At 35.0% G+C, this 27,557-nt stretch overlaps 3 protein-coding genes across 3 annotated transcripts; all 3 read left to right on the top strand.

Annotated features, from left to right (window-relative positions):
• Positions 1–557: 557 nt before the first annotated feature.
• On the top strand, positions 558–1,403 carry LOC130744721 (transcription repressor OFP14-like). The gene has a single exon (XM_057596880.1). It carries the CDS (start codon positions 558–560, stop codon positions 1,401–1,403), a length of 846 nt encoding a protein of 281 aa, XP_057452863.1.
• A 9,970-nt stretch (positions 1,404–11,373) lies between these two features.
• Positions 11,374–12,144, top strand: LOC130744720 (transcription repressor OFP14-like). The gene has a single exon (XM_057596879.1). It carries the CDS (start codon positions 11,374–11,376, stop codon positions 12,142–12,144), a length of 771 nt encoding a protein of 256 aa, XP_057452862.1.
• A 5,061-nt stretch (positions 12,145–17,205) lies between these two features.
• LOC130744719 (transcription repressor OFP14-like) lies at positions 17,206–17,976 on the top strand. Its single transcript, XM_057596877.1, has one exon. The coding sequence runs from the start codon at positions 17,206–17,208 to the stop codon at positions 17,974–17,976; it is 771 nt and encodes a 256-aa protein (XP_057452860.1).
• Positions 17,977–27,557: the final 9,581 nt, after the last annotated feature.

Raw genomic sequence — 27,557 nt, 5'->3', positions numbered from 1 at the left:
ATCAAATTTTAGAAAGCTTGGTCATAAAGGCTCTGATACCATGTTAATGAATCAATTATCCCCAAAATTTAAGTTGTTAGTAAAGGTCATATAAAAAGAGATATAATGATAATTTATAATTTGTAATATATGATATAATATAATAGGAAGAGATATAGAAAAAATATGGTGAATTTAAAGTGTTTGTTTGGGTGTTAAATGAATAATAAATGTACCTATAACCATTAACAGAATAATACACACCTTTATTTATCAAGAAATTTTAAGTCTATTTATTTAGTAGATAAATGTTATCATTATTTACTTTAACATTCCATTTTCATGAGAGACAACAAAAACGTGGGTCTTAATTCCAAATTAATCTTTGTTCACTCACACTAACTCTATTTCTTTTTATTTTCACTCATTTTTTATTCTTATATCTCACAAATTTTTCTATCACATAACATATCTCTTTTGGTGGCAATGATTGTAGTGTGAATAAATACTAATCCTTTCAAATTAGTGGTACATTTACATGAGTAATGACCAATAAATAACAATGTTGAAAAGAGAGGATGGAAGTGAATGTTGCCATCAATACTCTACTTATAAAACACACTCCTCAACCTGTACCACTTCACTCAAACCCTCAAACTGCAGACATGCCGAAGAACATTAGGAAATCCCTCAGTGACTGCCTCTCCAAGATAAAAAATCCTCGCTCACAAATCCATTTACCCTCTAAGAAATGGATCCTCAGAGGCTGCAAGCCTCTCATCCCTCCTTCTTTCTCCATGGATGATAAGAGAAACAAAAAGAAGAATGACAATGAAGCCACTCTAGATGACATTGACCATTTTCTCTTTGAGAATTTCAGGACTCTGTTCCTCGGAGACGACAAAGAAATCAACAACAACAACAATGCCCACCAGGTCCATAACAACACCCATGGAAAATCTCCAATGCCAAGTCCCACATCCTTAATTTCATTCGAGGAGCCATCACCAGATCTCGGAGGCTCTAGAAGGTTCTTCGTGACCCGTGGATTCTCGGGGTCGAGCAGCTCAACCACGACACCCACAAAGAATTGCGATGGTTCATGTTCAAAGGAGACAATCACATTGTCCAATAACTATGTGGCAGTGTTGGTGTCGTGCACAAAGAGCCCCTACGAGGAATTCAAGAAATCGATGGAAGGCGTAGTGAGAGCGAGGCTGAGGAACGATGAGAATGTGGACTGGGATTTCATGGAAGAACTTTTGTTCTCTTACATGAACATGAATGAGAAGCAGGTACACAAGTTTATTCTTGCTGCTTATGTGGACATGATCAGCCTCATGTGCAATCCTCCGGAACCTGCAAAGAGTGTGAGGATCAGCAAGGAGATAAGGAAGAAGGCTGAAGGAGTGAAATTGGGTTGAGTCATCAATTGTGAATTTAAGTATTTTTATGGACTAGGTTCAAGATCTCAAAAATTTGAGCTTAATTTCTCTCATTTGTTTTAATTTTTCTCTCTTATTTTATCCTTGTTTGCATGAAAAGTGACAACTTTTATGTTTTGGTTTCGGGTGTTATTGAAAATAAAAGTTTTCCCTGAGTTTAGGGATGAAAATTCCCTTCTCTCTCATAAGAATTTGGTTTCACTTAAATTAAAGGTATGTAGCTTTTGATATTGATCTAACGACTCAAATTTAAAGATGAAGTTTTTATTTTGCCTTTCAAATATGAGATCGAATTTGCTATCTCGTCTGCAATATGGTTTGCATAATTTGCACATCTTTGATTAAAACATCGTGGGATGTTGGTATTTGCGTATATTTTGGTGTTTCGTTCTCATTATGTATATGATGGTTCATATGAGACAACTTATGTCCTTGACTTTAGTGAATTCGTAATTTCATAACTGCTCTATAATTCATGCTTTTGACTTTAGTGAATGCTGGATTTAATAACAACGGGGAATCCGGGTCCTTTATTAATGGTATGAGGATTTGACTATATAACTATTAAATAAAACTTATGGGATATATATATATATATATATATATATATATATATATATTGATGGCATTCATAGAGTATCATACTTTTACTAATGTACCACCGTGTGTAAATCAACTGATGCGAGAATTCCAACTTAAGCACAAAACTTGAGTTTGAGTTACCATTAATTCACTTGCGTTAAATACTTGGTAGAAAGAGTTTTATCTTTTATAGGTGTCATACCAAACTCAAACATGATCGTTTTTCTATGGAGAATACAGATGATTTGCAAAAATTACTTTCACTAATATATTTAGTCTGTTTGTTACTAACCCTTTTTTATATGAAAATTTCAAATTAAATGTGAAAATTTTATAAATTAAAAATAAAAAATAAAATTGGTAGATAACATTATTAGGGGTATCCTATAAAAAAGAAGCACTTGAGTTATTTTGTTCTACACATAACATTTAGTAATAAGTACATTTCAATTTTTATAATTCTTTATTAAGTAAGTTAATTTTTGCTTCCTTTAAATTTATCTAAGAGCGACATGCAGAACGATGAAAATAGATAATTAATAGTACATGTTATTTAATTTGGTGTTAATGCATAATTTTCTTTTGCGATGCAACATCAATAAAAATTTATAGAATTACTTTTCAGGACACAATTTTTACAATAAATTAATTTCTAAAAGATATTATTGATGATGCATGGAAAAATGAAAAATAATTTCACATTTGGAACATAAATGGTATATATTGTATGAGACCATATATAATAAATTGTATAAAGTATTTTTTCCCCTAAAATAACAAAAAATTAAGACTTATATTATCAATTCTATTAATTATGTACCAAAAATATCAATGTTATTGATTATTAAATTAAAAAAATTCTTATATAAATTAAATTTATATTATGAAATTAATTAAGCTTAAACTCACCTTAATGGCGATAGAAATTAATTATCAATCACTTTTTAAGTTAATAATTGTATTAAATAGTAATTCAAAGATAATATTTATTAAGTTAAATTGACTTGAACGTTGAATTAGTAAAATTACTAATTAATTATTAATAACTATTTATATACATAATTTTAATAAACATTAATTATAAAACCACTCATACGTATCAATAAAATATAATATATTGGATTACTTATATATTATTTATCAACCATTAAAAATTAATTGCATTAATGATAATATTAATGAATTATTATTGACTTCATATGTTACTGATTATATTATAATTACCATTCGTCCCTAAGTATAAGACTCTTTAGGTAGCGTTTGGTGACGGAACGGAACAGGACAGAACAGGATGGAACAAGACAATAATGTTCTGTGTGTTGTATTTGGTAGCACCAAGTCAATAGAACAGAACCATGATTTTAATTACATATATAACCCTGCATGTTTAATATTTGATTGATGAAAACAAATTGAACTCTGTTGAACATTTTGCAAAGAAACCGTTTGTTATTGCTTACTTCATGAAATAATCACTTATTTCTTTAAAATAATCACTTATATATTGTTTAAGTTGTTTCAGTATGATATTGAAAAAAGCAGAAACCTAATTATTTATTTAAGCTATTTTAAGTGTGTTTGTTTAGATTAAAAAATATTAATTTTTAACTATATATATTTTTTTAGAGATTTTGAGAAAAGCATAAATTGATTCGTGTTTGACTATTCTAATTAAAAACACTTTTTTTCATCTACTCTCAACTATCATCATAGATTTTCATTATAAGTTAAAGTAACTGTTTCAAATAATCTGTTTTCAGCTTCAGCTGAAACAAACACAAAAAGTGATTTTTTGATTTAAAAAGTGATTTTCCAAAATAAGTTGAATCAAACGCACTCTAATTGACTCGTTTATCATTGCTTACAAAAACTAATTTTACTTTTGAAAAAATAATTGATTTTATTTTAATTAAGTTGATTCGTGTTTGACTACTCATTAAAATCACTTTGTTTTACCTCATCTCATCTATCATCATAGATTTTCATGATAATTTAAAGTAACTGTTTCAAATAATCTGTTTTAAGCTTCAGCTGAAACTGTAACGCCCCGATTTTCGGGTGTCACTTTAGTAACCTATTAATTTAAATATGCAATATTTTCCAAATGAATTTATAAAGCGAGTAATTTTTTTTCTTTTGAATTGTTTTCAAAACATGTAATGCCTACACCCAACAGTAAATAAAATCTACATCAAGCCTTGACCAAGGCAAGTTCCCGAATGTATGAACGAAAGAACACAACTACAAATCTAACGAATGAATTCAGATCCAATAAGGAATCTGTCATGCCACGACACCCTAATCCGACCTACTCCCTACGATCTCCACACCGGGGGATCGCAAGAAAGCAATGCATCGGAACCTACCCGAATCTCAAATGCAAGTTTAAACCAATAACGGTAAGCTCTCTAACCCAAGGCTCTAACCTTAAACCCGACTCTACTCTTCGTGTCTTCCACTAATCTTCAAGTCTTCAGCTCCGACTCGTGCAAAGGTCAAGTTTCATCGACAGTCCTCCATCGCCTAATAGCGTTAAGCGCCCAAACAAAAAATAGCAAATAGAAAGGGTTAACTCCATGCAATTACCACATATAAAAGAGAAAAACATGCTATTCAGATATAAGTGCATAACATGGCACATACGCTAGCAACCTAATTCAAGATAGATGACGACATATATTCAACAATATAGATTTAAATCAACTATCAACAACCTCAACAATATTTCTACTCAGATATCAGCAACTTAAGAACCTATATATTTATTCAGATATCCACAACTTAACACCCTAGGTTTAAATCAGATAACAATAACTTCAACAATATAACATCAAATCAGAAATCAACAACCTCAACAATATAATATCAATTCAGATATCGACAACCTCAACAATATAACATCAAATCAGATATCAACAACCTCAACAATACAACATCAAATTAGATATCAACAAACTTCAACAACATAACATCAAATCAGATATCAATAAACCAATAACTAAAATCCAACAACATAGGGTCAGGTGTTAGTTCCCTATAATGCAACTATATGCTTCTACCAAAATGGATCGATCAGCAACGTCTCTCAAGACGGGACGATCACGTGGGACAATCACCGCCACTTAACGCCACTACGGACGGGACAATCACGTGGGACAATCACCACCACACTGCCACTTTAGGACATCTCGAAAGATGGGACGATCACGTGGGACAATCATCACCACACCGCCACTTTATAACGCCTTAAAAGACGGGACAATCACGTGGGACAATCACCACCACACTGCCACTTTAGGACATCTCGAAAGATGGGACGATCACGTGGGACAATCACCACCACACTGCCACTTTATAACGCCTTAAAAGACGGGACAATCACGTTGGACAATCACCACCACATTGCCTCTTCAAGATTCAAGCCCTAAATGTCGAGTTAGTCAACAACAATCCTCAACCTCAGTAATCACTCGAACAACAGTCTCAAATCCAACAATCAAATCAAGGTAACCACATGTTATTCATATTATCAACGAACATAACTCAATTCAATTGCATACCAACTTAGTTCAATGACAGAAACCAGTAAATAGCCGAAGCCTCTCAGAAAACGGAGACACACGTCTCAATAAGTTTACTCGGCCGAAGCCTTCAGAAAACATTTGGCACAAGCCTCAGAAACAGTCAATATAAGCAAGCATACAACATTGCAAGCATAATAATCATAATCATCTGCCAATCAATATAAACATCTTCATCTCAAACGCATGCAGTGCGATAAAAGCAGGCAAGACTCAAAGACGCTCTAAAACTGAGTTACCCTTACCTTCGTGAGTAGAAGTTCTGCATGGAAGTTGTGAACCTAGAACAAAGAAAACACATTCATCAACACAAGCTTCACTAGGAGTAACACGATCTACTAATACTAATCGAAATCGTAAAGAAAGCCCCTAAAGCTTCAGAGTTCCTATTTAGGCACAAATTGACAACGGAGACTTCGTTCGCTAAAACGAGCATAACTCGAGCTACAGAACTCGGAATGACACGAAACCGGAGCCAAAATTTCGACAACGGAAAGAGCTACGCAATGGCTCAGGTCATAGAGACCCAAAAATTATTTTTGGACATGGTACCCTAGCAAATAGGTTTCGGCCACTCTCAAAAATAGGGTTTCCGAACTTTTTCTTCGATCTAAATCGATTCCTAGGTATTCTTAGGCGATATCTATGCCAGGGAAACTCTCAGAAAAATTATCGGGTCGAAAACTGTCGCAGGTGTATTTTGGTCAATATTTTTAGCTCGGAAACTCAAAATCAAAATTTCGAAAAACAAATTAGATGGGGTCGACACCAACGACAATTATGACGACTAATCCTACTAACGCTAAGCTCAGTCGAGAGTTTTAAACCCAAAGGACGGAACTTTAGCCCAAAATGGGTATTTTGAGCAGAATTGAAACTCGGCGGCCTTTCGGCGACATTCGGCAAAATGTAATCCGCTAAACATGCTCAAGGGCACGCAGGGAATAAGTTTAGACAGAGAAATCAAGTTATTTGGACAGTTTTACAAAAAGCTCAAAACTTTGAGCACAGAAAAACATAGAGAAAAGCGACAGAATTTACGATCAGAGGTAAGGAAAAGCATCAGTACCTCGAGGCCTACGTATAGCAACTGTCAGTGCGACGATCAGTCAAGGATTGCAAAAAAGCTCTTCTCCCTTTTCTCCTCAAGCTCACCCACGGCCAAAGCATAGAAAAAGATGAAGATATTTCAAATTGTGGCTATTTATAGATTGGTCAAAAACGTGGCAAAACAAATATTTCCCGATTCCGATTTTTCCTGTGCAATACTCCGTGAATTCGGAGTGGGTTTCCAATGTCAAGTTTCCAGAACTTGAATCAAGGTTTTGGAATAAATGAAACGATCCAAAAAGCGGTATGAAATAATTCAACCCGAAAAACTACTTTTTGCAGCGAATGTCAGATGCAGAAACTTCCTTCTGAAGAAAGATTGGAAACATCGAAAGAAATCGGTGTACGCGTGTGGAATCTTCATTTGAAGCTCCGAATAGAAAAAGTCTTCATCAACAGTTTACTTTAAGGTTTTTGAGCTAACAGGAACTCGGTTTTGGCAAACTTCCGAGAATCGAAATCGATCGTTCGTACAATCCAGGGTTTCTTGTCGAAACACTCGTCGTGGAAAGGAATAAGAGAAATTCTTATAATCCTCTGAATATTTTTGAATTCCGCTTCTACAGTGCTTTAAGAGCGGATTAGCCTTTTACTAACACTTTCGCCCTAAGGCGGAAGTGAATAAAGCTCGTGCTATAACCTATAGCGACTATAGAACTATTCTTAACCATTTCCTGAACTTTCTTCTTCATAACGCTAATCCAAACATTAAACACAAGTCAAGTTCCTCTCACGCTGACACAAAAACCTATGCGTGAGTTGGAAATTAATTATTTATTTAATTCTAAAATCCTGGGTCTTACAGAAACAAACACAAAAAAAATGATTGTTTGATTTAAAAAATGATTTTTTGATTTAAAAAGTGATTTTTTGATTAAAAAGTGATTTTTTCAAAAATAAGTTGAATCAAACGCACTCTAATTGACTCTTTATCATTGCTTACAAAAAGTGATTTTACTTTTGAAAAAATAGATTTTCATTAACTTTGTCTACAAATATAATAAGTGCTTTCAATTTTAGAAGTGATTTTAAACTGTTTAGATACATCAAATTTCAAATATAAATTAGGGGTAGTTTTGAACTTGCAAAAGTTTTAAGAGAGTGTTCAGTTCCGTTCCCTTCCGTTCCACCCTTTTTCAGGGAACCAAAGTGTCCCGTTCCTGGAGCCTTTTGTCCCGTTCCGTTCCATCTTAAATACATGACAAACACAGAACAGAACTCATGTGTCCTGTTCCGTTCCCTTCCCACCTGTCTACCAAACGCTACCTTAGTGATTTCAAAAAAAAAAGACTCTTTAGAGACCTTAGTATCCATTTATATAAGATCCCTAATTATATTCTAGATATAATTATTACCTTTTTCTAGATATACTTTTTATTCCAAAATTAAGATTATCACTAAAACTTAGTTTTTCCCACTAATCAATACATTAATTTTAAGTAAATGTGAAAGATTGCATTAAAATTTTCAAAATCAATATATTAATTAACTACATTAAATGTTTTCTTAATAAGTACAATTTGTTTTTTCAAAATCTATATTGATAAAAGTTTGAGGAAATAGACATAATGAACACCCTAGTCGAAGGGATGAAAAAGTATCAGAAAGAAAAAACGTCCTAAACTCGAAATAATCAACCTAAAGAAACCAGGAAAAGACCCTAAAGCCTAGACACAACCGTCAAAAAAACCATGTGCCCATAAAAAACTCAACTCCAAGAAAAACTCATTATTAAGCCCAATTACTTTAACAAAGCTCTATAATTAGAGCCGGAGGTAGTATAAGTCAGCTTTAATGGTAATATTTATTCATAATTAGTGAGATCATATATCATTACATGTATTAGTTATGAAATTTATCACTTTCTTACACAAGTTAAATTTATATTATGAAATTAGTTAGCAATATTATTTTTATTTTGGTATACAAGTTATATTTATCACTTTCTTATACTAGCTAGCTCTGAATGACCCGGAGAGCTCTACCCCAATCAAACTAAAGAGGTTTATATAGTTAAATAATTATATAGTCTCACACTCCTACCCTAAGTAGATTGGGGTTTTATGAGATATATGATGAGGAAGATGAATTTCTGCAAGAGGTTTATTAAGTGGGTTGATGGTTATTTGAGCTCGGTCTCGGTTTCAGTGTTGGTGAATGGGAGCTCAAGCGAGGAGTTCCCCATGAGAAGGGGTGAGACATGGTGAACGACTAGCTCCTTTTCTATTCTTGATTATGGTGGAAGGCCTAACATGTCTTGTAAGGAAAGCTATGGAGCTAAACAAACTAACGGGAGTGAAGTTGGGTGAGATTGAAAAGATAGAGATGACAATCCTACGGTTTGCGGATGACACACTCCTCTTTGGGGATGCTTCACTTCGAAATGTCATCTCTTTCAAGTGCATCCTTAGGTGCTTTGAGATGACCTCAGGTTTAAAAGTGAACTACTTCAAAACTCGTTGCGTGGGAATTGGGGTGCCTAGTGATGATCTCAGAATGTTTGCAACCATCCCGAATTGCAAAATTGGACGTCTTCCCTTTGTGTATCTAAGCCTTCCAATCGACATAAATCCTAAAAGAGCCAACCTATGGCAAACGGTGTTGAGTCGATTGAGGAAGAAACTATCCTCTTGGAAGCAAAAAACCCTTTATTTCGGAGGACGGGTGTGCTTATTGAATAGTGTTTTAACTTCAATACCTCTGTTCTTCCTCTCTTACTTCCGCATACCAAGAGGTGTTTTGAAGGAAGCAAAGAAGATCATGAGGAACTTCTTGTGGGGCGGAAAGGACTTAACTTCAAAGATTGCGTGGGTGAAGTGGGATTCTGTATGTAGACCAAAAGAGGAGGGAGGTTTGGGTGTAACTCCAATTATTCATTAATATCTACCCGTAACTTTTTTGTTTTTCCAATTAATGTTTTCGGTGAGTTTCAAAGCACACACTTTTTTTTTATTAATATAAGGTTAAATATAGTTTTAGTCCACATAAAATAGGGGAGAACTGAATTTGATCACTCTAAAACATGATATAACTTCTAGTCCCCAATATTGATGAAATGGTCATGTAAAATTATTCATTCGGTTCATTTTGTGGACTGCTATTAAAACCAAGAATAAATAATTTGTGGTGGTTAAAAATTGCCGCTTATCCATAAAAGTACGATAGAAACTAATTTCACTTATTTCAATAATGTTAGAAACTAAAAGCTAACAAGCATTGCCATAATATTTTTTTTTTCAAAGGAAACAAATGCCCTCACCCAAGGCATTGCAAAAAAGGAGAAACACTCTAAATCAATGTCAAGTTCAAAGAGACTCTTGAATCAAAATCAACTTTATAATGGGATTTAGGAATTAAGAACGATAAATCTCAACAATGTATATTTAGGGATGAGAACGGGTCGGGTCGGGCTCGGATTTTGCCTTTCCCAAACTCAAACTCAAACTCTCATACCAAACCCAAACCCGTCGAGTTTCGGGTTTACACAAACTCGTTATAGCCTCAAACTCACATCGTAACCTAACATGATGCATAGATTTTTTTGCAAAACAAAATGCAGCTTATATGATTTTGTTATGAAAAAACATTTTATATCTTCTTTGCAAACAAATCTAGTATCTTGTTGTTCAAACATAATAAAATTCTTAACAAATCAAGTTCTTAACATGGTGTATATAAGAGTAATTTTGTAAATTTATATATATTTGGGGTTCGGGTGCGGGTTTCACCCATAACAAACCCAAACCCAATCATGTCGGATTTTACCCGTAAAATCGAGCCGGGTTCGGCCGGGCACCCACGGGTTCGAGTTATGTTGCCATCCATACTATATTTTTATCTCCGAACATCATTAATATATTTAAGTTTCTCTTTCTTTTTCATCAAAAATTCACTCACTTTGTACTTTTATCTCTCTATTCTTTTCTCATCATATCACATATTATATAAATATCACTCTCTTATCTCATTTTTATTTTTATATCTCACTAAAAATTATTATAGTATTAGTGTTGACAAAACATTTTTCATCTCCAAATTCTGTCATTTTTATCTAACAAAAATGGTGCTAGACGCTCAGCAAGTGTAGACACAAAAAAAGAAGATGCAATTTGTGACTTATAATAATTTAATGTGATAAGAAGAGATATATAGAAAAAATATGTTGTCTTTAAAGTGTTTGTTTGAGCATTAAATGTGTAATAAATGTACGTATGACCATTTAGCACCTTTATTTAATAAATAATTTTAAGTCTATTTATCTATTAGAATTTTTTTATCAATGACTACTTTAACGTTATCTTTCTAATACTTTCTTAATTATCGATTGAAATTCACGAGAGACCATAAAAATGTGGGTTTCACTTACAAATTGAGTTTTTATTCATTCACACTAACTCTCTCTTCCATCATATTTACACTTATATATATATATATATATATATCATCTTTTCCTATTGCATAACATATCTATTTTTAATTTCATTTTCATTTCTTTTGGTGGAGGTGTGACTATAATGTGAATAAATCATTATTACCTCGAATTAATGGAGTATCAACCAACAAATAAAAGCGTTGAAAAGAAAGGATAGAACTGAGGGTTGCCATCAATACTCTATTTATAAACCACACTAGCTCCTCAACCTGCATCATTTCACTCAAACCCTCAACCTACAGACATGCCGAAGAACATTCAGAAATCCCTCAGTGACTACCTCTCCAAGATCAAAACCTCTCGCTCACAAATCCATTTACCCTCTAAGAAATTGATCCTCAGAGGATGCAAGCATCTCAACACTCCTTCTTTCTCCATGGATGATAAGAGAAACAAAAAGAATGACAATGAAGCCACTCTAGATGACATTTACCGTTTTCTCTTTGAGAATTTCAGGTCTTTGTTCCTCGGAGACGCCGAAGAAATCAACAACAACAACAATGGCCACAAGGTCCATAACAACACCCATGGAAAGTCTCTAATGCCAAGTCGGACATCCTTTGATTCATTCGGGGAACCATCACCTGGTCTCGGAGGCTCTACAAGGTTCTTCGTGACCCATGGCTTCTCAGGGCCTAGTAGCTCAACTGCGACACCCACAAAGAATGGTGATGGTTCATGTTCAAAGGAGACAACCACATTTCCCAATAATTATGTGGCAGTGATTGTGCCGTGCACAAAGAGCCCCTACAAGGAATTCAAGAGATCAATGGAAGACATGGTGGGAGCGAGACTGAAGAACGATGAGAAGGTAGACTGGGATTTCATGGAAGAGCTCTTGTTCTCTTACATGAACATGAATGAGAAGAAGGCACACAAGTTCATTCTCGCTGCTTATGTGGACGTGATCAACCTCATGCGGAATCCTCCGCAGCCTGCTCTGGCGAAGAGTGTGAGGACTGTGAGGATCGGCAAGGAGATAAGGAAGAAGGCTGAAGGAGTGAAATTGGATTGAGTCATCGATCGCAAATTTAAGGATTTCCATGGAATAGGTGCAAGATCTTTAGAAATTTGAGCTTAATTTCCCCCTTTTGTTTTTATTTTTCTCTCTTATTTTATCCATAGTTGCATGCTAAGTGACAAATTCTATGTTCAGATTTTGGGTGCTATTAAAAAAAACATTTCTTGAGGTTGAGGGATGAAAATTCCCTTATCTATCAAAAGAATTTGATTTCACTTAAATTAGAGGTATGAAGCTTTTGATATTGATCTAAAACCTCAAATTTAAAGATGCAATTTTTATTTTGCCTTTCAAACATGAGATCAACGTTGTTATTTCATCGGACATGTGGTTTGCTTGATTTGCACGAGCAATGGTTTAAGTCAATCTAATTGCTCTTCGATAGAAAATATTGTGGGATGTAGGTGTTTGTGTGTATTCTTGTGTTTCGCTCTCGTAATGTATAAGATGTTTCATATGAGACAACTTATATCCTTGACTTTAGTGAATTTATAATTTCATAACTGCTCTGGAGTGTATGCTCTTGACTTTAGTAAATTTATACTTTCATAACCTCTCCGTAGTCCATGCTCTTGACTTTAGTGAGTGCAGAATTTAATGACAGCGGGGAGCCCGAGTCCTTTATTAATGTAGGAAGATTTGACTATATAACTATAAGTTTTCAATTAAATATATTGATTTCATCCATAGAGTATCATGCTTTCACTAATGTATCATCGCTTGTAGACAAATGAAAAACGAGATTTCTAGCTTAAGCACAAGATTGAAGTTCAAGTCACTATTTATGCAATTGCGTTTTGTATCACATAGTGGTCATATTAAACTCAAACATGATTACCTCAGTGAAGAATACATATGGTTTAAGTGTTGAGTTTGTTTCGTATTTTCCTTTTTTCATGTATGAAAATTTCTTAATAATGTGATAACTTTATAATTTAATTAAAATTTAAGTAAAAATGGAATTGGATAAAAAAGAAGCACTTAAATTATTTTGTTCTACGCATAGCACTTAGAATTATTTTTTTCAATTTTAGTTAAAGCATGAAGTCCAAGCCATACTAAACTATTGACTGTTTTAAAATGAGGAGTTACCGTACAAAAATAGTGGGGGTCACTTTAAAGGTTAATAAGTTATCACATTCATTTATTTAAAAACCAATGGTTGATATTTAAATAACATCAGTGCCTATGATACATGTGCAAGTATACGACGAAAATCACAATCGTTGATTTCTTAATCAACGAACATACTTTCATACTATGCCTATAAAATGACTCCTTCAATTTAGAGGTGTCGAATACATTTAAATAATCAAAGATTGTAATTACTTGCTTTTATTATATTAAAATGGAGTTCATATTCATAGATTTTACAAAATAAAATAATTAAATCTTTCTCATTTAAATAATAAATTATATATATATAAAAATAAAATTAATTTGAATCTTGCATTAATGAAAATAATAATTATTTATTAATAAGTATTTATATTAAAAATTATAATAAATATTATTTCTAAAATATTATATATAAATCGCCATTAAAGTGAGGTATAAGTCCATTTTAATTATTACTAAAATAATTAAATTAATTAAATATTTCACTTTTAAAAAAATTACTTAAATATTCACTATCAATCCATAAAACTCTTTAATTATATTGATGATAATATTAATTAATTACAATTGATTCTTTATATTACTAAGTGTATTAAATATTAGTTACAATGCATACTTCACCCATTTCAAGATGCTTATCTTTTCTCACATTTTAGTAATATATATATATATATATATATATATATATATATATATATATATATATATATATATATATATATATATATATATATATATATAGACACACACGTTAAAGTGAGGTTCAAGTAAAAAAATGTCAATTCAAATGTGAGGTTCAAGGCCACATTTGAATTGATTTGAACCTTACATTAATGAAAATACTAGTTAATTTTTTTTACAACAACTAGTTAGTTATTATTAACTCCATAAATTATTAGTTGTACTCATTTTTAATTATAAAATCACTCATACATATAAAAAAATATAAGATATTAGATTACTTAAATAATTTTTTACTGACCCCTTATGACATCATAAAGTATTTTTAAATATTTTTGATCCAGTCACTAGCTCACATGACAATGCTAATTAGATATAGGTGTTAACGTGTAATTTTCATTTTTTTTTAATCATTTTGTCCTTCTCCTTCTTCCTCTTTCTCTTCCCTCTACCCTTCCAGCCACCACAGAACTTCCATATAATTCCCCCACCTAACTGAAACCTTCCCCAACTCCACCTCTCCTTTTTCTAAAAATTTATAATTCTAAACATTTCACGACAATAGAATAGTTATTCTAATCATGTTTTAAGATGGGAACTAATTTGCAAGTCTAAAAAGAGGGCTTGGCCTTGGGCACATAGGGTGGAAGATCAAAGCCATCTTATTGAAATGGGCCTTGGAGGATCAAAGGATGCTACATCATTATGGAAGATGAGGTTCATGGTCAATAGTAATGAGGGACATCATAGGAGTCCTCAAGGAGGACGCTTTGCTCGTAGTGGGGTTGAAAGAGCACCTGATATGCGAAGTTGGTGATGGTAAGAACATGCGCTTTTGGTTTGATCCTTGGGCTGATATTAAACCAATAAGTCTATAGTTCCCCATGATATATGCTTTTAGATCCAGTAAAACGACTTGAATGTCTGATGTAGGGTTGTTTGTGCGAGGTAAATGGTTTTGGGATCTCTCCTTTAGAAGGGTCATCATTGGTTGGGAACAAAAAATATATGCATCCTTCATGAACTTGATAAACTTTAGATGTTCGGCTGAAAACCCAGGGGATTATTTGATTTGGTGTGTCAATGGTAATTGATACTTTTCCATAAAAGGTTTGTGTAATTGGGTAGAGTACAAACTGTATGAGGAAGAGGAAAGTGTGGTCCTTGATCATATAATAAAAAGTCTCACCCAAAGTAAGTTTATTATTCTGGCAAGCATGTCACAATAAGATAGCCACCGAAGATAACCTTAGAAGAAGGGGTAATTCTAGATGGCAATGGAAGTGGAAGTTGGTAGGAATCAACTGATAATCTATTTCTTCTATGTACAAGGGTATAAGAACTTTAGAACACCATCTTGAGAAGAGAAGGGATTTCATGGATCTACCTCAGCTCGTTACAATCTATAGCAGTAGAATGGCCTAACATGACAACATTAATGGACACAAAAAATTGGGACTTAATACCCCATTCTTTGGTTTGGTTTATGTAGATGAGAAGGAACACAAAAATATTTAGGAAGAAAGTCTTTGATCCCCAAGAGGCTTGGTGCATACATTTTTTTTTTCGAAAACAGAAATATATAATATGAATATAATGGAAAAAGTGAAACTTTGGAATAGCCCTCCCAAGAGAGCAACCGAAAAGAACTAATGGAAAAAATAGAAAGCACTAGAAAAAAGAAGAGAACAAACAAACAGTACGCAAGACAAAGACAAAAACAGCAAAACTAGACACTATCACTACTAATTTCACTTATTTCAATAATGTTAGAAACTAAAAGCTAACAAGCATTGCCATAATATTTTTTTTTCAAAGGAAACAAATGCCTTCACCCAAGGTATTGCAAAAAAGGAGAAACACTCTAAATCAATGTCAAGTTCAAAGAGACTCTTGAATCAAAATCAACTTTATAATGGGATTTAGGAATTAAGAACGATAAATCTCAACAATGTATATTTAGGGATGAGAACGGGTCGGGTCGGGCTCGGATTTTTCCTTTCCCAAACTCAAACTCTCATACCAAACCCAAACCCGTCGAGTTTCGGGTTTACACAAACTCGTTATAGCCTCAAACTCACATCGTAACCTAACATGATGCATAGATTTTTTTGCAAAACAAAATGCAGCTTATATGATTTTGTTATGAAAAAACATTTTATATCTTCTTTGCAAACAAATCTAGTATCTTGTTGTTCAAACATAATAAAATTCTTAACAAATCAAGTTCTTAACATGGTGTATATAAGAGTAATTTTGTAAATTTATATATATTTGGGGTTCGGGTGCGGGTTTCACCCATAACAAACCCAAACCCAATCATGTCGGATTTTACCCGTAAAATCAAGCCGAGTTCGGCCGGGCACCCACGGGTTCGGGTTCTGTTGTCATCCATACTATATTTTTATCTCCGAACATCATTAATATATTTAAGTTTCTCTTTCTTTTTCATCAAAAATCCACTCACTTTGTACTTTTATCTCTCTATTCTTTTCTCATCATATCACATATTATATAAATATCACTCTCTTATCTCATTTTTATTTTTATATCTCACTAAAAATTATTATAGTATTAGTGTTGACAAAACATTTTTCATCTCCAAATTCTGTCATTTTTATCTAACAAAAATGGTGCTAGACGCTCAGCAAGTGTAGACACAAAAAAAGAAGATGTAATTTGTGACTTATAATAATTTAATGTGATAAGAAGAGATATATAGAAAAAATATGTTGTCTTTAAAGTGTTTGTTTGGGAATTAAATGTGTAATAAATGTACCTATGACCATTTAACACCTTTATTTAATAAATAATTTTAAGTCTATTTATCTATTAGAATTTTTTTTATCAATGACTAGTTTAACGCTATCTTTCTAATACTTTCTTAATTGTCGATTGAAATTCACGAGAGAACATAAAAATGTGGGTTTCACTTACAAATTGAGTTTTTATTCATTCACACTAACTCTCTCTTCCATCATATTTACACTTATATATATATATATATATATATATATATATCATCTTTTCCTATTGCATAACATATCTATTTTTAATTTCATTTTCATTTCTTTTGGTGGAGGTGTGACTATAATGTGAATAAATCATTATTACCTCGAATTAATGGAGTATCAACCAACAAATAAAAGCGTTGAAAAGAAAGGATAGAACTGAGGGCTGCCATCAATACTCTATTTATAAACCACACTAGCTCCTCAACCTGCATCATTTCACTCAAACCCTCAACCTGCAGACATGCCGAAGAACATTCAGAAATCCCTCAGTGACTACCTCTCCAAGATCAAAACCTCTTGCTCACAAATCCATTTACCCTCTAAGAAATGGATCCTCAGAGGATGCAAGCATCTCAACACTCCTTCTTTCTCCATGGATGATATGAGAAACAAAAAGAATGACAATGAAGCCACTCTAGATGACATTGACCGTTTTCTCTTTGAGAATTTCAGGTCTCTGTTCCTCGGAGACGCCGAAGAAATCAACAACAACAACAATGGCCACAAGGTCCATAACAACACCCATGGAAAGTCTCTAATGCCAAGTCCGACATCCTTTGATTCATTCGGGGAACCATCACCTGGTCTCGGAGGCTCTACAAGGTTCTTCGTGACCCATGGCTTCTCAGGGCCGAGTAGCTCAACTGCGACACCCACAAAGAATGGTGACGGTTCATGTTCAAAGGAGACAACCACATTGCCCAATAATTATGTGGCAGTGATTGTGCCGTGCACAAAGAGCCCCTACGAGGAATTCAAGAGATCAATGGAAGACATGGTGGGAGCGAGACTGAAGAACGATGAGAAGGTAGACTGGGATTTCATGGAAGAGCTCTTGTTCTCTTACATGAACATGAATGAGAAGAAGGCACACAAGTTCATTCTCGCTGCTTATGTGGACGTGATCAACCTCATGCGGAATCGTTCGCAGCCTGCTCTGGCGAAGAGTGTGAGGACTGTGAGGATCGGCAAGGAGATAAGGAAGAAGGCTGAAGGAGTGAAATTGGATTGAGTCATCGATCGCAAATTTAAGGATTTCCATGGAATAGGTTCAAGATCTTCAGAAATTTGAGCTTAATTTCCCCCTTTTGTTTTTATTTTTCTCTCTTATTTTATCCATAGTTGCATGCTAAGTGACAAATTCTATGTTCAAATTTTGGGTTCTATTAAAAAAAACATTTCTTGAGGTTGAGGGATGAAAATACCCTTATCTATCAAAAGAATTTGATTTCACTTAAATTAGATGTATGAAGCTTTTGATATTGATCTAAAAACTCAAATTTAAAGATGCAATTTTTATTTTGCCTTTCAAACATGAGATCAACTTTGTTATTTCATCGAACAGGTGGTTTGCTTGATTTGCACGAGCAATGGTTTAAGTCAATCTAATTGCTCTTCGATAGAAAATATTGTGGGATGTAGGTGTTTGTGTGTATTCTTGCGTTTCAGTCTCGTAATGTATAAGATGTTTCATATTTCACTCTCGTAATGTATAAGATGTTTCATATGAGACAACTTATATCCTTGACTTTAGTGAATTTATAATTTCATAACTGCTCTGGAGTGTATGCTCTTGACTTTAGTAAATTTATACTTTCATAACCTCTCCGTAGTCCATGCTCTTGACTTTAGTGAGTGCAGAATTTAATGACAGCGGGGAGCCCGAGTCCTTTATTAATGTAGGAAGATTTGACTATATAACTATAAGTTTTCAATTAAATATATTGATTTCATCCATAGAGTATCATGCTTTCACTAATGTATCATCGCTTGTAGACAAATGAAAAACGAGATTTCTAGCTTAAGCACAAGATTGAAGTTCAAGTCACTATTAATGCAATTGTGTTTTGTATCACATAGTGGTCATATTAAACTCAAACATGATTACCTCAGTGAAGAATACATATGGTTTAAGTGTTGAGTTTGTTTCGTATTTTCCTTTTTTCATGAATGAAAATTTCTTAATAATGTGATAATTTTATAATTTAATTAAAATTTAAGTAAAAATGGAATTGGATAAAAAAGAAGCACTTAAATTATTTTGTTCTACGCATAGCACTTAGAATTATTTTTTTCAATTTTAGTTAAAGCATGAAGTCCAAGCCATACTGAACTATTGACTGTTTTAAAATGAGGAGTTACCGTACAAAAATAGTGGGGGTCACTTTAAAGGTTAATAAGTTATCACATTCATTTATTTGAAAACCAATGGTTGATATTTTAATAACATCAGTGCCTATGATACATGTGCAAGTATACGACGAAAATCACAATCGTTGATTTCTTAATCAACGAACATACTTGCATACTATGCCTATAAAATGACTCCTTCAATTTAAAGGTGTCGAATACATTTAAATAATCAAATATGGTAATTACTTACTTTTATTATATTAAAACGGAGTTCATATTCATAGATTTTACAAAATAAAATAATTAAATCTTTCTCATTTAAATAATAAATTATATATATATAAATAAAATTAATTTGAATCTTACATTAATGAAAATAATAATTATTTATTAATAAGTATTTATATTAAAAATCATAATAAATATTAATTCTAAAATATTATATATAAATCGCCATTAAAGTGAGGTTCAAGTCCATTTTAATTATTACTAAAATAATTAAATTAATTAAATATTCCACTTTTAAAAAATTACTTAAATATTCACTATCAATCCATAAAACTCTTTAATTATATTGATGATAATATTAATTAATTACAATTGACTCTTTATATTACTAAGTGTATTAAATATTAGTTACAATGCATACTCCACCCATTTCAAGATGCTTATCTTTTCTCACATTTTAGTTATATATATATATATATATATATATATATATATATATATATATATATGATTTTATAATTAATATTGAGTACAACTATTAATTTATGGAGTTAATAATAATTAAGTAGTTGTTGTAAAAAAAATTAACTAGTATTTTCATTAATGTAAGGTTCAAATCAATTCAAATGTGAGGTTCAAGGCCACATTTGAATTGATTTGAACCTTACATTAATGAAAATACTAGTTAATTTTTTTTTTACAACAACTAGTTAATTATTATTAACTCCATAAATTATTAGTTGTACTCAATATTAATTATAGAATCACTCATACATATAAAAAATATAAGATATTAGATTAGTTAAATAATTTTTTATTGACCCCTTATGACATCATAAAGTATTTTTAAATATTTTTTATCCAGTCATTAGCTCACATGACAATGCTAATTAGATATAGGTGTTGACATGTAATTTTCACTTCTCTTTAATCATTTTGTCCTTCTCCTTCTTCCTCTTTCTCTTCCCTCTACCCTTCCAGCCACCACAAAACTTCCATATAATTCCCCCACCTTACTGAAACCTTCCCCAACTCCACCTCTCCTTTTTTCTAAAAATTTATAATTCTAAACATTTCACGACAATAGAATAGTTATTCTAATCATGTTTTAAGATGGGAACTAATTTGCAAGTCTAAAAAGAGGGCTTGGCCTTGGGCACATAGGGTGGTAGATCAAAGCCATCTTATTGAAATGGGCCTTGGAGGATCAAAGGATGCTACATGTTCCGGTCAAGAACATAGAATCAAGGCATGGTGCCTAGAGTGTGTGGAGTGTGATCGAAAATCTTAGAGAGATGAACTCCTAACTGTTCAGATAGAGAAAATATAACTGAATTTCAATGTTGATATTGCCAAATGAGCCAAGAGTCCTTTACAATTGGTATTCTCCTCCTATTTATAAGGGTTGTGTTGGGCCTTCGCGTTGTACCCTGAAGTGATGCCTAAGTCAGCAAATCTACTGAATCTCAACTGTCACTTTCGAAATGTCTTTTCAAATCTCAACCCAAATTTCGACCAATCACCTTCCGTTACTGTACCTTTTATTTAATGCGCTACGTCTAATTCTGACATTTTTTGAATTCAAACCAATCAGCATCAACGGTTACAACTTTTCGCCTGACACACTGCCCTCCCCTCTCCGGGATTAATGCCACGTTTTCCCAAGTAATCATTCCACCTTTGTCATGATGGACACAATTTCTAAACCGACTCCTAATTCCTACTTTAAACCTTTCCTCTTTCTTTACTTTCGCCATTCTTGAGCATCTGGCAAAAAATGCAAAAGTTATCAACTCAACATTTCCTGTTAACCTTTCCCTTCCATCTCAAAAATGTCTCCCAAGCGCCGTACCCATAAGTCCTCCCGATCTCAAAGTGCTGCCCCAGCGTCTCCCGCTCCTCCCCCGGTGGCTACGCCTCCTGCCGGGGGAATCCCCCTTAACGCAGATGATGAAGGTGCGAAAAACACTAGAAAGGGGGGGTTTGAATAGAGTTTTTGAATCTCGGGTATACTTTTAAGCTTTTTCAAAACTCAAAGATAAAAACTAAGTGCTGAATAATAGGAAGTAAAGCACACGAGTATTTTATCCTGGTTCACTTGAGATAAAAGCTCAAGCTAATCCAGTCCACCTGTGAAGGTGATTTCTTCCTTCTTCTGATGGAGGCAATCCACTAAAATCAATGAGTGTTACAACTGCACTTTGCAACCTGCTAAGTGACTAACAATACACTGATTTTCTCACTAGTATCCTCTTAAGAAGCTGATCTACAGATCCTCTTAAGACTAGCTAAATACTGAATCAGCCTTGATTCAGTCCTCTCAAGATCCGACCAACCTTGGTCTCTTGATGAACTTTACAAAATGTGTAAAAGGTTTCGGGTTTACAATAAGTGCTTCTAACAAGCGAATAGTAAACTCAGAAGTTTAAGAATAGTGAAGAAATAATGCTAAGAGAATGGTTCGTATGTGTTGAATATTTTCAGCAAAGTTTCTTAGCTTCTTTCTTCTTTCTTCAGCCTTTATATACTCCAAGACTTGTGATGTAGCCGTTGCTAGGGTTTTATCCGTTGGAGTGGCAATTCTGTAATATCAGACTGCTAGGCTGTACAAGGTAGGTGGCGGACAGACTGAGACTTGTACGATGTTGTACTGTGATAGCGACCTGTCCTCTCACCGGTTGACTTGAGATCAAGGAGCTTCAGATGAATGTAGGTGAAGCTTCTGATCATGGTCAGATTGAAGCTTGGAGTCTTCTGACCATGCAACTTCTGCTTCTGAACAAGTTCCTCAGAACTTCTGATCGTCAGAGCTAGAATAGCTTGGGTCTTCAGAACCAAACTTCTTGCAAGTCTTCAGAACTTGAGTCTTCTGCTTCTGGACCGTTCCACTGGAACATCTGGTCTTCAGAACTTCTGACTTGAGTTCTTCAGATCTTCTTGAGAGCTTCCATCTTCAGAACTTCTGAAGTATTTGCCACTGTTCAGAACGAACATGGTAGGATAATGAGCTCTCTTTTTAGTAACCCTTGGTTCTTCTTCTTCTGAACGAATAGGCTTGGGTCAGATTCAGAACCTGTTTGTCACAGCTTAAAAAGACAAACGTTAGGGTACCACAATTGTTCATCATCACAAACCTTAATTGTAATCATCAAAACATAGAGATGCAACCACTGATCAAACCTTGATCTTACAATCTCCCCCTTTTTGATGATGACAAAACAAGTATTTTGATGAACAATTTTTACACAATAAACTGAATACACAAGAGAGAAAAGATCAGAGATTAAACTTATCCTTGTGTAACAGTTTGCTATGCTCTTTCTGAATCAAGGGCAGCACCTGATTCTGAGCTAGGGTCTCCCCCTGACTCCCCCTGAATCTATGACTTGATGAATTGGTGAATAGTTTAGATTCGGAGTCTAGTTATGTGATCAGATTTTACGCTTGAATAGATGTATACTCATCAGAAGTGATGGTTCAGAACTTAGCGTATATCACATAATAACATAGAGTCTTGTCTAGATATAATTGGAATAAGACGTCAGAAGCAAGATTAGTTCAAAATGTATTCCTTATCTGAGACGCTTGACAATATCTATGTGCTATAAGTATTGATACTTGTTCTCCTCTACTGGTTTTATATAATATAAAAGTTTATCAAAACCATAAAAGTTTATCAAAACCATTTTATGTACTCCCCCTTTTTGTCATAATCAAAAAGAGTGAAAAACAAAATCAACAATAACAATAACAGGAAATGAGGCAAATAAAATATGTTATTATTACTGAACGGAGAAGAAGTACAAAGGATCGAGAGAAACGAAGAAGACTAATCCTAGATAAATAGGAAAGCTCTAGAATTCTTCATGGAGAGAAGTTGAAGGTGGAGAGGACGAATGTCCGTATCAATTGAGGCTAACTGAGTAGCCAGTTCCTCCTTCGAGTGAACAGTCTCCTGGACCGCCTCTGGATCCGCTTCATCGTTAACTGCTTCATATTCCAGAAGCATGCAAATGCCCTGGAGCTGATCTTCACCGTCCTTCCGGCGAGTGGTCAGACGCAGGAGGTCAGTCAGAACTTCTTGAAGGTTCTGAAGACAGAGAGTTTGATGAGAAGTGAGCCAGCAGTTCAGAAGAGTCTCAATCTTCTCAAGAGCGTGAGAGATCTGAGAAGAAGATAGATTGACACTCCATGGAAAGACTTGATCGAATACCAGAGTCTTGAGTTCAGATATCAAATTGACAGTAGTCATGGTGATTTGGAGGAGATAAGAATAGAGAAGAATGGAACTGAATGTGAAGGGGAAGATGAACGCAGTGAATATAAAGAAGAAAAGTAACAGAAAACCATGCATAAAACTTATCAATCATAAAAGCATGTGAGTTACTAATGGACGGTGCATTGAATCAGAGAATGAAAAACTTAACACGGTCAACATGAAATAAATTCAGTCATAATGAATAAATGCATGCATGATAGAGATGAGAAATTCAGGGCTTGGAGGTGGAAGGAAGATTGTCCATAAGATATTTCATGATGGCTTCCATTTTGCTTGAGGACTCTGCAATCTGCTTGCTCTGCTCAGTCTGAACTTGTCCTTGTTGCTCAACCATCTGAAACAATCGCTGCTGATCATCTTGAATCCTGTCAATCCGGGCAGCTAAAATGGCAACTTCTGGAGCTGGAACAGAAGTGGGAACTTCTGATGCTTGTGGATGAGTGGCAGCTTCAGCTTCTGAAGTCATAACAGTATCAACGTGAGTCTGCCCTTGTTTCTGAACTTCATCACCAACTGCATCTTCCAGAATAACTATACCATATGTGCTTTCTTCTTCTTCCTCTGCTGAGAGCATCACAACATCCTCTGAAGTACATTCAGAGACAACACATGGTCTTTCAGCCATAGCTCGTCTCATGGGCTCACACACCTTGTGCAGCACTCTCTGCCTCTGCTCATAGGCCCTCTCAGATGCATCATGAACTCTTAGTCTTTTCTCCCTGCTAAGCTGCTTCTGAAGTTCATGACTTTTGCCTTCTGACCAACTCTCAAATGCAGACCATAGACTATCAACAAGAGAGGCATCAAACTGATTATCAGTTACCTGATACAGCCAGTTCAGCCTTCTGATGGCCTCTGCAGAAAACTCCTGAATGAGTTAAGGAAGATTCTGAGGAAGGAAGGAGGTGGCCAGGGTCAGAACAGGCTGAGGAGTTCTGGCAGCATTGGAGCTCGAAGCATTTGATTCTTCCATGTGCTCAGAAGGAATGGACTCAATCTCATGATCCTTCTCTACGCCTGAGTGATCTGATTCATCCATATGCTCAGCTTCAGTGATAGTATCCGGCCTTTTCCTTGAGGTGACAGTCTTTTCAGGTGAAGGGAAACTCAGATCCTGTGAGTTGACTGCTGAATAATTGGACAAGGACACATAGGAGGTCGCAGCAGCATCTGGAATCCGATCTTCAAAATTGGAAGCAAATTGTTGGAGAGGCTTCACATTGAAAGGCGACTCAAGGATCTGGACATCATCATCTTCCTTTTCTTTCTCAGCAGGGATCTCACCAGTTTGGGTTATGAGGAAGGTGTGTGGAGTGGATGCAGGCTTGGGAGAGAACTGTTGAACTAAGGTTCTCAGAGTGGCCTCATGTTGAACAATACCTTGAATGAAGGAATTGAAAGGAGGTATTGGTTCAGTTGGGATGAATGTGGAAGAGGTGAAAATTGGAATGGAAGGGATGGCTGTGGTGGCTGTTTGGATCCTTGAAGTAGGAGCTTGAGGTTCAGCTTGTGTTTGAGTTTGTGTCTCAGTTTGAGTGGGTGCTGTTTGAGTTAAGGTGGGCATGGAAGTAGATATAGGCAGGGGTTGTTCAGGTATAACTACTAAAGCAGAATCAGAATTAATGCTTTCAGTAATTACCTTACTTGAGCTTTTGATTGGTGAGGTTCTGGTGAGAGTTGCAGTCCTTGCTGGATCAGAAGTGCGTTTAGATCTTCTTTCCCTCTGTACTTCTGAAGTTGGTTCAGATGCTTGTTCTGAAGCTGGTTCCTTCTGCTGAAGTGGTCCCCTCAGAGGAAGCTTCCTTCTCTTCACTAGGGGAATAGCGTCAGAATCAGTGGATTCTTCAGCATCTGAATCTTCCCTTATACCCTGAATCACATTCTGAATGATCTCATGGTCATCCTGCTCATCTTCCTCTTCCTCAAGAATAATTTTGCGTCTCTTAGCCAGAGGCATGTCTTCATCTTCAGTTTCTTCACTTGGGAAGTCTTCCCATGTGTCTTCTGAGCTTTCAGAATCAGACATTTGTTGTTGTTGAGCTGAGGTTCTCTTCAGATGCCTTTCAGGAGATGGTTCCCTGATGATCACAGTCTTGGAAGCAGTCTTCTTCTTTGCAGGTTCCTCTATCAGAATCCCTTTGCCCTTAGGATCTGAGGGCTTGCTGCTTGTTGTTCTCCTGGATTTCCTGGTTGCCAGGTTAGGAGGACTCTCAGGAAGAGTGCTAACAAATTCTGTAAGGGTGATTGGATCACCTTGACTTCTGAGCATCCTGACATATTCCAGAATGCATGCTGGATTGTCCTTTTTGGACCAAATGGGAAAGTCATCAATGGGGTAATGCCTCCGACGAACTTCATCAGAAGTGTCTTCTTTGGGAGCAACTTTAATCTTCTCAATGATCTGCATCTTCTTCAACTTTGTGCTATTGAGAGCATCACCAACTGTCATGGCCAGATCTTCGTGAAGTCCAAGATCTTATAGAGTCTTGACAAGCTTATTTTGGACGAAGATGTCTGACAGCAGCCTTCCATACGGAATGTAAGAGATGAATCTCTTGTTCTCAGAACCAGTTGTGGTCCTTGATTTCTCAATACACTCCTTCAGATAATTGAAAAGTAGGAATGGCAGACATATAAGCTCACCAGTTGAAATGTAGTACATGATTACCTTCTGAGTTGCATTCAGGTAATCAGTTCCTCCAGTTCTAGGGTGAATGCAGTGCATGAAGATCTTTTGCCAAATCTTCATCTCGGACTTCAAGTCCTTAAAGTTGTACTTGGTTTTCTCGTAAGACCAGTTGTCATAAAGCGCCTTGTTGACCACGGTCCTCATTCCCGCAACATTTGCTTCAACATTCTTGATCCTTTTTCCCTGCTGAAACTCCATACCCAGCAGTTTTGCTATAGATTCTTCAGAGATCACAATTTTCTTGTCCAGTACATGGGAGACGACGTAGTAGTCGTTGCAGACTGCATTCTTCCAGAACTCGACAACCAATTTGTGATAGATTGGACCAACGAGCCTGTTGAAGTACCCAGACCATCCTTGCAAATTGACTTGGTTCCTAATATCAAACCCATGTTGAGCAAGATTATCAAAATCAACTCTTGCTTCGCAGCACACACTTAGTTCTTCCACTTTCTTTGCACAGGTGACTACATTTGGTGCATTCAGAATCTTCTAAGCTTCCTCGAATCTTTGCTTCTCTTGATCTTTGGCAGTTTGTGTGGTAGAAGCAGGAACATTCGCCTTAGTTTTCCTCGATTTGCCCATGATTTTCAGAGATGGAGGTTTAGGGTTCAGAGAGAGGAGGAAATGTTGGAGGAAGGAATATGAATGAATGCAATGCACACGGATAGTTTCAAAACCGTAAGTGTAAGTGAGTGGGAGATCGTGTGTGACAGTGCATATAGTGAGTTTAATGGTAACCGTTGACAGTTTTTCTAAGAAATTAAAGGCAAAATCAACGGTTATAAAATATATAGTCTGAAAATAGCATAGTAGAGGAGAGTAGACGTCATCATTATAGCAGATATACCACGCGACTCAAGGAACTATGTCACAAATGAAGTGACACGTGTATTGTGTCTACCACAGAAGTTTAACCAGTGGGTTAAGTGCTTCTGATCGAGTAACTTCTGAAGGAGGTAACATCTGATGACTTCAGAAGTACCAGGGTCAAAAGTTCTGAAGAAAACCTTACTCTGGACAAAAATCCATGTTCAGGTTTTCAAGAATAAATAAAAACCTATCTTCTGCCAAGGGCTTAGTAAAGATATCTGCCCACTGATGGTCAGTATCAACATACTCTAATGATAGAGTGCCCTTCTGAACATGGTCACGAATATAATGATACTTTACCTCTATATGCTTTGCTCTTGAGTGTAGAATGGGGTTCTTGCTGAGTGAAATAGCAGCTGTGTTATCACAGTAGATAGGAACCTTCTTCATA

This window comes from Lotus japonicus, chromosome 3 (genome assembly GCF_012489685.1).
Source record: "Lotus japonicus ecotype B-129 chromosome 3, LjGifu_v1.2".
Taxonomy (NCBI): Eukaryota; Viridiplantae; Streptophyta; class Magnoliopsida; order Fabales; family Fabaceae; genus Lotus; species Lotus japonicus.
This window is presented reverse-complemented; position numbering and strand designations above follow the sequence as displayed.

What these genes read in the sequence shown, in the direction of transcription:
- LOC130744721 (XM_057596880.1), top strand. Translation starts at nt 558, where the DNA reads ATGGAAGTGAATGTTGCCATCAATACTCTACTTATAAAACACACTCCT.
- LOC130744720 (XM_057596879.1), top strand. Translation starts at nt 11,374, where the DNA reads ATGCCGAAGAACATTCAGAAATCCCTCAGTGACTACCTCTCCAAGATC.
- LOC130744719 (XM_057596877.1), top strand. Translation starts at nt 17,206, where the DNA reads ATGCCGAAGAACATTCAGAAATCCCTCAGTGACTACCTCTCCAAGATC.